This window comes from Hemitrygon akajei, chromosome 10, assembly GCF_048418815.1.
Source record: "Hemitrygon akajei chromosome 10, sHemAka1.3, whole genome shotgun sequence".
Taxonomy (NCBI): Eukaryota; Metazoa; Chordata; class Chondrichthyes; order Myliobatiformes; family Dasyatidae; genus Hemitrygon; species Hemitrygon akajei.
This window is the reverse complement of record NC_133133.1, coordinates 111365553-111377849: the sequence shown is the minus strand read 5'-3', so window position 1 is coordinate 111377849 and position 12297 is coordinate 111365553. Positions and strand designations below refer to the sequence as shown.

Genomic DNA, 12297 nt, shown 5'->3' with positions numbered 1-12297 from the left:
GAGATTGCTGACTTGAGAATTGGCAGCAAACTCTCCCCCCATCGAGAGAAAGCGAATGTGACTGCTCGACTACAGAGACCTCCGTCCATCCATCCGTCACAGCGAAATCCTGATGTTCCTTCTCCCACGGCGCCTCAGTAGGCAACACTGGCCTGGAATCGGTCATCTGCAGGGCCACCAACCCCAGAGATGGCAACTTAAAAACAAAAAAGCATTTTGAATGCCACTTGCAGATCAGGGACCTGGATAGAACTCCAACCACCTTGAAAAGGGGAAAAATAAGTGAGGAATTTAAGCTGATTACACAGATGAGCTCAAAGAGGCAGCCATTTGGCACCATCTTAATTCTGAATTATCCCAAAAATAAAGGTTAACATATGAGGAGCGTTTGATAGCTCTGGACTTGTACTTGCTGGAGTTTAGAAGAATGAGGGGGGCGCTCATTGAAACCTATCGAATATTGAAAGGTTGAGAAGGAGTGAACATGTGGAGGAGGTTTCCTGTAGTGGGGGATTCTAGGACCAAAGGGGCTCAGCCTCAAAATAGAAGGACATCCCTTTAGAACAGAGATGAGGAGGAATTTCTTTAGCCAGGGATGATGGATCTGTGGAATTCATTGCCACAGACAGCTGTGAAAGCCAAATCATTTAAGTATATTTAAGATGGTGTTTGAAAGGTTCTTGATTAGTAAGTGTGACAAATGTTACGGGGAGAAGGTAAGAGAATGGGGTTAAGAGGAATAATAAATCAGCCCAGGTGGAATGGCAGAACAGAGTTGATGGGCTGAATGGTAACTTCACACATTCCATACCCCCTGACACCTGGAACTTCACCATACTGCTAGTGTCTTCCACAGTGAAGATTGTTGCAGAATACTTATTCAGTTCATCCGCTATTTCATTGCCCCCATTACTGCCTCTCCAGCATTATGTTCCAGCAGTCCGATACCCTCTTGCCTCTCTTTTACACTTTCTGTATCTGAAGGAACTTTTGATATCCTCTTTAATATTACTGGCTAGCTTACTTTTCATATTCCATCTTTACCTTAATGACTTTCTTAGTTGCCTTCTGTTAGTTTTTGCTCTATTATATGTCCTCTCTTTGTTGGCTTTGACTTGTTAGCCACCATTGTGTTACCTTTCCATTTAGAATACATAAAAACTTCCTTTTTGACCTGTGGTGCCACCTTCAAAGAATGATGGACTTGCATTCCCAGATCCCTTTATACTGCTCTCCTCAGTGCCCTACCATACACTGTGTAAGACCAACCCTAGGTGGTCCTTCCAGTGCAACACCTCACACTTGACTGTATTCAATTCTATCGGCCATTTTTCTGCCCATTTTTCCAACTGGCTCAGATCCCACTGCAAGCTCTGATAGTCTTCCTCTTGTCCATTACACCCCCCAAATTTCCTGAATCAGTTAGCCATCTTATCATCCAGATCATTAATATAGAGGACAAACAACAAACCCAGCATCGATCCCTGTGGCACTCCGCTAGTCACAGGCCTCCAGTCAGAGAGGCAACCATTGAATACCACTCTCCAGCTTCTCCTACAAGCCCAATGTCTAATCCAGTTTACAACCTCACCTTGAATGCCAAGCAACTGAACCTTCTTGACCAAACTCCATGCAAGCCCTTGACAAATGCTTTACTAAAGTCCACATAGACATCACCCACTGCATTGCCTTCATCAACTTTCCTGGTAACTTCCTCAAAAAACTCTATATTTTTGGTTAGATGTATCCTACCATACACAAAGTCAAACTGACTATCCCTAATCAGTCCACATCTATCCAGATACTCATATATCTGGCCCTTTGGAATAGCTTTCCTGCTTCTGATGTCAGTCTCACCAGCCTATAATTTCCTGATTTATCTTTAGAGCTGTTCTTAAACAGCAGAACAGCATTAGCTATCATCCAGTCCTCCAGTACCTCACCTGTCGCTAAGGATGATTTAAATATCTCTGCTAGGCAATTTCTGAACTTGCCTCCAGCAGGGTCCAGGGGAACACCTTGTCAGGACAGGAGATTTATCCACCCTAATTTGCCTTAGGACAGAAAACACCTTCTCCTCTAATCTGAATAGAGTCCATGACCTCACTGCTGTTTTGCCTCATTTCTGTGGACTCTGTCCATCTCCTGAGTAAATACAGATGCAAAAAATCAATTTAAGATCTCTCCCATCTCTTTTGGCTCCACGCGTAGATTACCATTCTGATCTTCCAGCAGATTAATTTAGTCCCTTGCAATCCTTTTGCTCTTAACATATCTGAAGAATCCCTTATGATTCTCCTTTACCTTGTCTACTAGGGCAAAATCATCCCTTCTTTTAGCCCTCCTAATTTCTTTCTTAAGTCTTTTCTGGCATTTCTTATACTTCATAAGTACCTCATTTGTTCCTACTTACCTCTCCCTTTTTCTTCTTCACCAGGGCCTCAATATCTCTTGAAAACCAGGTTCCCTAGACCTTCACCTTTTCTTTTGACAGGCACATATCCTTCAAAGCCCTTAACATTCAGAAAGCTTTTGAACTCTGTTTTAAATTAACTCAAGGACAATAATTTGCAGTTCTCCAGGATACAGACTTCCAACATATCCACTAGTCTCTGCATTTTCTCAATATGCTAAATGACCTACCCCATAGTCTGAGACTGAGATTCTTTAATCTAGAAACCTCAGTCAGGGGAAGCACTACCCTATTGGAGTTTTGTAAGCTTCAATGAGATAATTTCATGATCTGCAAAACTCCAAAGAATACAGTTTCTCCTCAGACAGAAAATCTACCATCTCAAGAATAAGTCTAGGGAATATTGTGCTTTCTCTTTGCAAGTTTGTTTGATATTTTAGGTAAAGACAAGAACTGCTCTTAATACTCCAGGTACAGGCTCACCAAGGTTCTATAAAATTGCAATAAAACTTTTTTCTCTTGTGCTGAAATCCAGCCTATCATTCACTTTATTAATTGCTTCTTGTAATTTCATGTGAATGCATGGTGACTTGTGGACAACAACCCAAGTGTTTGAATATCAACATTTCCAATCTCTCATTATTTAAAAAATACTCTGCTTGTTGTACTGAAGTGGATGACCTCGTAATTCTCCACATTATTTTCCATCTGCGTTATTTTCACCCACTCATTTAGCAGTGAAACCCATATTCACATCCTACTCACAATGCCACGTAGTATTGTATCAGCACAAAATCAAAAAATATGACATTTGCTTCCCCTCAGCAAAGACTTTGTTGTGGATTAAGTGGAGTTCAAGGTTGAATGTTTGCACTGCTCCACCAGTTATAGTCAGACAACCTGAAAAACACCTTGTTATTTCTCATGTCCTTTAACCAATTTCAATCCATACCAGCATTTACCCCTAGCTCCATGTGCTTCAGCCCTAGATCATAAGGCATAAGAGCAGAATTAGGCCATTTAGCCCATCGAGCCAGCTCCTCCATTTCATCATGGCTGATCCATTTCTCTCTCAACTCCATTCTCCTGCCTTCTCCCCATAACTTTTCACACCCTTACTAATCAAGAACCTGTCAACCACCACCTTAAATGCATCCAATGATCTGGCCTCCACAGATGCCTGTGGCAACAAATTCCACAGACTCACCACTCTCCTCATCTTTGTTCTAAATGAATGCCCCTCTATTCTGAGGCTGTATCCTCTGGCCCTAGACTTCCCCACCATAGAAAACATCCTTTCCAACCTTGTTAACCAACCATTCAAATCGGGACCTGATCAAAAGCTTTCTGAAAACCCAACTACCTGTCCTACTAGTCACAACTCCAAAGTATTCTGGTAGATTGGTCAAACATGTTTTTCTTTTCATAGAAATCTTAGAGTGTTTCGCACACAAAATGCTGGAGCAACTCAGCAGGTCAGGCAGCATCTATGGAGAGGAATAGATAGTCAATGGTTTGGGCCAAGACCCTTCATCAGGACACGTTATCTGTTTATCCTCTCCATAGATCCTCCCTGGCCTGCTGACTTCCTCTAGTATTTCCTATGTTTTACTCTGGATTTCCAGCATCTGCAGAATTTTTCATGCTTATGAGCTACTCAGTCCTATTATTCTTCTGGATTCATCTCTTCCTGCGTTACTTTGATGACTGCATTGGTGCTGCTTCTTGCACCCATGCTGAACTCATCAATTTCATCAACTTTGCCTCCAACTTAAACTCACTTGGTCCATTTCTGATGCCTCTATCCCATTTCTCGATCTCTCTGTCCAACAACGTCTTTTATAAACTTACCAATTCCTATGGCTATCATGACTGTACCTCTTCCCACCCTTTCTCCTGTATGAATGCTATTCCCTTTTCTCAGTACCTTCATCTCTGCTATATCTGCTCCCAGGGTGAGGCTGTCCTTTCCAGGATGTCAGAGATCTCCTCCTCCTCCTGAGCATTTCCTTTACTCCACCATTGATGCTGCCCTCACCTGCATCTCCTTCATCCTCCCGCTGCCTTAACAGTGGTAGAGTTCCTCTTATCCTTACCTATCAGCCCATCAGCCTCTGCATCCTACACATCATTCTGCCATCTTCAACAGGATCCTACCACCAAACACATCTTTATTTCCCCCCACCCCACTCTCTACAGGGATTGCTCCCTCTGTAATTCCCTTGTCCATTCATCCCTCCCCACTAATCCCTGTAAACCAGAGAAATGCTACATCTACCCATTCACCTCCTTCCTCACCTCCATTCAGGACCCCAAACAGTCCTTCCAGGTGAGGCAACACTTCACTTGCAAATCCATTGGGGTCATTTGTTGTATCAGCGGCTCCTGATGCGGGTCCTCTGTACTGGTGAGACCAAAGGTAAATTGGGAGATGGCTTTGTCAAGCCCCTGTGCTCTATCTGCCAAAAGTAGAATTTCCCAGACCTTTGCCCATTCCTGTTCCAACATGCCCTCTTCCGCCTCAGTGAGGCCATTTTGGAGAGGAAGGAGCAACACCTCATATTCTATCTAGGAACCTCCAACCAGATGGCAGGAACATTGCTTTCTCCTTCCGATAATTTTTCTTTTCCCCTCACTCTTCCCTCTTCTGTTTCCTACTCTGGCCTCTTACCTGTTCTCCTGACCTGCCTATCACCTCCCCCAGTGCCCCTCCTCCTTTCCTTTCCTTTCTCCCATGATTGGATTCCTTCTTCACCAGCCCTTTACCTTTCCCACCCATGTGGCTTCACCTATCACCTTCTAGCTATCCTCCTTCCTCTCCCCCACTTCTTTGTATTTTGGTGTCTTCCCCTTTCCTTTCCAGTCCTGATAAAGGGTCTTGGGCCAAATTGTCAACTGATTATTCATTTTCATAGATGCTGCCTTACCTGCTGAGTTCCTCCAGCATTTCGTGTGCATTACTGTGGATTTCCAGAATCTGCAGAACTTACTGTGTTTTATGATCTACTAAATCCTATTATTTAATCTGTATGTTCAAATTGCATCCTTCAATGACCTACTTCTGATGTTGTGTTAACAGATCAAGAAGTCCATCCTTTCCCCATTCTTTGCTCTCTTACACAGTGGAGTCAGGTTTGCTACTCTCCAGTCTACACAGAAACCATTTTAGAATCTTTAGAATTTTGAAAGATGCCAATCAGTATGTCGACATTTAACTTTGGCTGAATTTTAATGACGTTTGTTTGCTGGAGACACCAGATCTTACGTAGAGACCCTTCCGTTGTCTCTAAATTTGTATTGTACCAAAGGAACAAAAATTTCCACTGATCTTTTTCACCTCCCTCCAAAATCTCAACATCCTCAAGTTATGTTGCTTTTATAATTTAACTTCTATTATTAAAAATGTAATCAATTCATCAAGGCCATGAATATGAATAGAGCTTAAGCATTGATTCTAGATGGTTGGAATCGAGGATATTGCACAAAACTAGACAAAAACATTTGGCCGCACTCAACTTAACTTGAAAGGAACTTTAAGCAGGATGTGAAACATTTGAATGATGACTAATTTCAGTTTTTAAGTGTATGCACAAATGATGAAAAATGGAAGTTCAACAATTGAATAAAATGAGGTCACACCAGCAATTTTTTTTGAATAGTACAGGGTAAATTTTATTTTATTTAGTAATACAGCACGGAGTAGGCCCTTCCAGCCCTTCAGCCACACCGCCTCAGCAACTCCTGACAAACCTGATTAACCCTAACCTAATCACAGGACAATTTACAATGACCAGTTCACCTACCCAGTTCATCTTTGGGCTGTGGGGGGAAATTGGAGGACCTGGAGAAAACTCTCACACTCCACAGGGGGCACGTACAAATACCTCTTACAGAATGGCTCTGGAATGCCCCGAGCGGAAACAGCATTGCACTAGCTGTTACGCTTCTGTGGCACCCAAGGAGCTTGGAGAACTCTAATAACTGAATGTGCAATATTTTGTTGTAGCAGCCGTTGCTGTTACTTCAGGGTAAACTAATTTCAAGTCTTTGCGGTTTCTCTATCTCTTGATTGTACTCTAAAGAACTGACACATGACTCCTTCAGTGCTGAAGAGCTTTTTTATTCTATGATTACTGAGCCTTCAAAAAATATGCAAAATGCATCTGAATCCTGCAATTATTTGCAGTAGATTCAGATTTATTTATCACAAGTACATTGAAGCATACAATGAAATGCACCGTTTGCATTTACAACCATTACCACTTGACAATGTGTTGGGGACAGCCCGTAAGTACCACCACACATTCCAGTGCAAATATAGCATGCCCGCAATGCTCAGCAGAACAAAACAGCAACAGCAAAACAAGCCCCTTTCCTTCTTCCATCTCACGCGTCCAACGTGCCCGTCCTAATCTAGTAAAAGCTCTCTCCCTCTTGTTCAAATTAAGGTTTTAAATTCTAAAATATCTTCGTGGATTCACACTGTGGTTACATACCAAGGTAACCGATTGGTAAAATTGCCCAGTATCTCCTTTTCCATTATGGCAAGTAGAGGTTATAGGGTTTCAAATTAAGGGTTCAATGGAGCTGCAAGTTAGGAATGATGTCTTTGTGAAGGTTTAATTTTGCACTCCACCCCCCCCCCCCCCCGCCGGGTGGTCGTAAATCAGAAAGATAAATGGTGCCAATTCTGTTAAATATGCAAGCAAGTCACATACACACAAAAAAATTGTAGTTTATGGGGAACTGTGAAATAATCCGTTGCCACCAAATACCTGTCATATTTAATTTCATCCCATGGTTGTTCACCTGTAGTTTTTAATTATGTGTGATCACAAGCTGTTTAGTTGTATGACTGCAATGTAGCTAGTAAAATCAACAATAATCAACATTGTAATCTGTTTGTATCTGTGATAAGGTAACAGATGGACAGTGATAAATTACTGAAGTGTAAATTCCATTGTTGGCTTAAAGTAACATCTTTGCTCTCAGCTAGACCAGACAAATATTGGTTTTATATCCAGTTATTTTTATCTGTAATTAACACTGCACAAAATAACTTTGCAAGTTTTTTTACAGTTGCATGGATCAACCATTGCAGGAAATTTTTTACATGCCTGAGAACTGGCATTTTAAATGTTTGTTTTATATAGTATTCACATCAAACACAAATCACAGCTCTCAACACAAGTAACAGATATTAGACAGTCAAAACAACTGACAGGCACCATGGAAAAAGTAAAGTGTTTTGACTGGACAGCATTGGCATTCAGCAAGCCTGCAGTTTAATAACGTTGTGCTACCGACTGGAGCAACCCGACTGGATTCGAACTCAGGAACCTTCACTCCGGAGTCTGGCGCTGATGTCACTGCGCCACCAGCCGGCCCTGTTACTTTTTACAGGGAGAAATTTTCTTTGAAATCTAATAGAACACAGGAACATGCCCTTCAGCCCATAATATGGTGGCAAATTAATTAATGTAGTAATTAAATGCCTAAGTAAACTAATCTCTTCTGATTGTACCACGTCCATATCCAAGAGCCCTTCTCACATTTTCCTCCACTACCAACCTGACAGCGCATTCCAGCCACATGGAAAAAAGTGCTCCACTTATCTCCTTTGAATTTCCCTGCCTTCACTTCAAATGCATGCCCTCAAGTATTAGGCATTTTGACCCTGGGGAGAGACACTGACTCTATCCAAGTCTCTCCATCGTATAAACTTCCATGAGATCTCCCGTTACAATCCAGAGAAAATATCCAAGTTGTCCATCCTCTCCTTATAGCACATATTCCTTTTAAACCTCTTCTGTTGCCTCTCCAAAACCTCCACATCTTTCCTTGCACTTGATGTAACAGTCCAAATACAGTGTGACCACCCTTCTTCCCAGTGCTTCATAATGAAGGCAAGCATATCATACACATTCTTTAGCACCCTATCAACCTGGGCAGCCGCTTTCAGGGACCCCAAGATTGTTCTACATTTCAACAATGTTAAAGATTTTGTCCATAGTAATGTATTGTCCCTGTACATATTGGTAAGGAATAAACAGAAAGCAGGAAGTGTGTTTTTCTTAACCATTCTGAGAAGAGAAATTCACTGATGTGCTATGCTTCCTGAATTTACTGTGAATGCTCACAAGAAAACAAATCTCAGGGTTGTATATGGTGACACGCATGTATTTTTATAATAAATTTACTTTGAACTTTTGAAGTTTGGTTCAGTGATTTCTCTATTTTTGTGATGTTGCTAAGAAAATGTAGTTTGACAATTGAAGTCTAGGTACTTCCCACACAGTACAACAGTTGGCCTTGAGAAAAACTGGCACAAGTCACGAAACACTTGACACAAACAAAAGATACAGTGAGGGAGCCCCATCGTTACAATCCTAGATTGCACTATTGTACAGTTAAATAGACAGACAGACATACTTTATTGATCCCGAGGGAAATTGGGTTTCGTTACAGCCGCACCCAACCAAGAATAGTGAAGAAATATAGCAATATAAAACCATAAATAATTAAATAATAATAAGTTAATCATGCCAAGTGGAAAAAGTAAGTCCAGGACCAGCCTATTGGCTCAGGGTGTCTGACACTCCGAGGGAGGAGTTATAAAGTTTGATGGCCACAGGCAGGAATGACTTCCTATGACGTTCAGTGTTACATCTCAGTGGAATGAGTCTCTGGCTGAATGTACTCCTGTGCCTAACCAGTACATTATGGAGTGGATGGGAGTCGTTATCCAAGATGGCATGCAACTTGGACAGCAACCTCTTTTCAGCCACCACCGTCAGAGAGTCCAGTTCCACCCCCACAACATCATTGGCCTTACGAATGAGTTTGTTGATTCTGTTGGTGTCTGCTACCCTCAGCCTGCTGCCCCAGCACACAACAGCAAACATGATAGCACTGGCCACCACAGACTCGTAGAACATCCTCAGCATCGTCCGGCAGATGTTAAAAGACCTCAGTCTCCTCAGGAAATAGAGACGGCTCTGACCCTTCTTGTAGACAGCCTCAGTGTTCTTTGACCAGTCCAGTTTATTGTCCATTCTTATCCCCAGGTATTTGTAATCCTCCACCATGTCCACACTGACCCCTTGGATGGAAACAGGGGTCACCAGTGCCTTAGCCCTCCTCAGGTCCACCACCAGCTCCTTAGTCTTTTTCACATTAAGCTGCAGATGATTCTGCTGACACCATGTGATAAAGTTTCCCACCGTAGCCCTGTACTCAGCCTCATCTCCCTTGCTGATGCATCCAACTATGGCAGAGTCATCAGAAAACTTCTGAAGTTGGCAAGACTCTGTGGTGTAGTTGAAGTCCAAGGTGTAGATGGTGAAGAGAAAGGGAGACAGGTGAAATAGTGTGTGGTATAAGGCCAATCCTCTAAACCCAGGCACTCTGTCCAAGTAGCCAGGAAGATGTGTAAATTGTAACACCTTACAGTTAACGATATCAGGAGTATTAATGAATTTGATGATGGAAAGCCGGTAAATATGAATTAGCATCCTGTTTTACATCTTTCCCTAGTTTACCTTCCAGAGTCACTGGGTTGTAAACTCATCCAGCTCCATCATAGGCACTAGCCTCCCTACCATCAAGGACACCTTCAAAAAAATGATACCTCAAAAAGGGGGCATCCATAATTAAGGACCCGCATCACACAGGACATGCCCTCTTCTCATTGCTACCATCAGGAAGGAGATACAGGAGTCTGAAGACACACAGTCAAGGTTTTAGAAACAGCTTCTTCCCCTCCACTATCACATTTCTGAACAGACTATGAAACCATAAATGCTACTTAATCTATGTACTTAATTTATATACAGGTATTATAAATTACAATTAAAATATCTATTTTGTCTTGCATTGTACTGCTGCCACAAATTTCACAACATATGTCTGTGATTCTGATAATAGCTTGCAGTTAGCATCTGTACAAGTGTATTAATGAAATCTAGGAAAATTAAATAAAAGGTATAATAAATTTACAAGGTAATAATTCAGTGTTTTACAGCTTTAGGAATACTTCAAAGACAGATCTTCATCTTGTGGTAATTATTAAAGCTATGTAATTTACATTTATTCTTTACAGATACACTTTGGCAGCCCAGGATCTGGTGATGAGAGCAAGGGGAGTTCTGAAGGACCGAGGATGGAGGATATCAAATGACAAGCTTGGTTCAGGCGATGACATCTCTGTCTATGTCATTCCACTTCTGCAAGGGAATAAGTGGACATGATAATGAATACAACCATTCGAGGTAGCCTTTGTGTTGCTGGCCTCATAATGATATTGATGGAAGATTTCCTTTGTTTTGGTTACTTGTAGCAAAGGTTATCTATGCAGTTTTACTACAAATAGAAAACAAATGGAAATCATTATGGTGACCAGAAAGTGAGGCAGAAGTACCAGAAATGATTCAAGACAGTCTTATGAAAAGAGAGGAGATTAATAAACTGCAAATCAGCAGATTCTGTTTTCAGTCCAACTTTCACAATTCCATTTCTGTTGTTTATTTTTTTCCTGCAATCAAGTAAATATCCTGTATAAATCTAAAAGTATATTTATCAAAATCACTAGTCTTTATGTTATGAAAATTTTGATGTATATTTTCTAAGTGCTGTAACATTGGTGGAGAAGAAATTCTTTATTTGCTCTGTGTTTAGCATTCTTCATATAATCCGTATGGCAATCCCTAATGGAAAGTAATATAATAATGTAGTAAATATTGTTTCAATTTTTAAGGCTTTGTTTAAAAATGAGATGCATTAGTCATCAAAGTTGATTGAAAAGTGAATCAGAGCACCAACTGTTGTATATACATGTAGGACAAGATTATGTGAAACTGCTGGTTATTTTTGTAAAATGATTTTCTTTGAGTATTAAGTAGAGACTAGTTAACATTTCCTACAGACTTTCATAAATTTGTCTGTTGTAATTGTCAGCATATTGCACTTATGATGAAAACAAATTTGATTGCACAGTTCTGTTGGGTTCTTCCACTGGTAATATAGCTTGGCAAGAGTCAAACTGCTGCAATAATCACACACTACTCATGCCAATCTCCTACTGAAGCAGCATTCATAGATTAAGGTATTCTGCAAGAGTCATGTTCATCTCATGGAAGTATTTCAAGTTTGATCTATGCTACTCTGAAATAATTCATAGGTGCCAAGACACGATATTAATTTTAAAAATTAATTTCTCAGACTGAAATGTGAACCATTTTTATTCCAAAGCAATGTTACATTCAGCCATACTTGATGTTTATTTCTGTGTTTTATAAGTACTGTATAAGGCAGCTGGATTGAAGATGTAAACAGCTTCAAGTACTGCGCTGTATTTGACATGAAGGTGAACTGTAAAAGGAAGTTGATGTTGCACTGTACAGTAATTAAATTTGCTTCATGTTTAAACATTTCAGTCACTTTTCTTTTTCCAGTTCACACACATGCCAGTGAAACTTTCAAAAATCATCTTCCCTCTTCTCAAAGAATGAAAAATTTAACAAGAATACACAGAACCCTTCAGCACAGGTCATTTGGCCCACAATGTTTATTTGAACCATTTAAATTAGTAATCAAATGGCTAACTAAACTATCCCGTCTATCTACACAATGTCTGTATTATGCCATTTCCAACATATGGGTGCCCATCGAAACATCTCTTAACAGTCCATAATTTATCCATCAACCCACATTCCAGGCACCCAACACTTCGTGGAAAAGTACCTTCCCCTCACCGCTCCTTCGAAATTACCCCCTTTCACCTTAAATGCACGCCCTCTGGTATTAGACAATTCAACCCTGGGATAAAGATACTGGCTGCCTACTCTTATAAACCTCTGTCAGATGCAAATTGCTACTGCACCATA

At 40.8% G+C, this 12297-nt stretch overlaps 1 protein-coding gene across 1 annotated transcript in view; it reads left to right on the top strand.

Annotated features, from left to right (window-relative positions):
* Positions 1-11839, top strand: part of ppm1h (protein phosphatase, Mg2+/Mn2+ dependent, 1H) — a 213854-nt gene extending 202015 nt beyond the window's left edge. Inside the window, exon 10 of the mRNA XM_073058736.1 lies at positions 10515-11839. Within this exon, the coding sequence (XP_072914837.1) occupies positions 10515-10662 (148 nt within the window). The 3' untranslated portion in view covers positions 10663-11839. The remainder of the gene's footprint in view (positions 1-10514) is intronic.
* Positions 11840-12297: the final 458 nt, after the last annotated feature.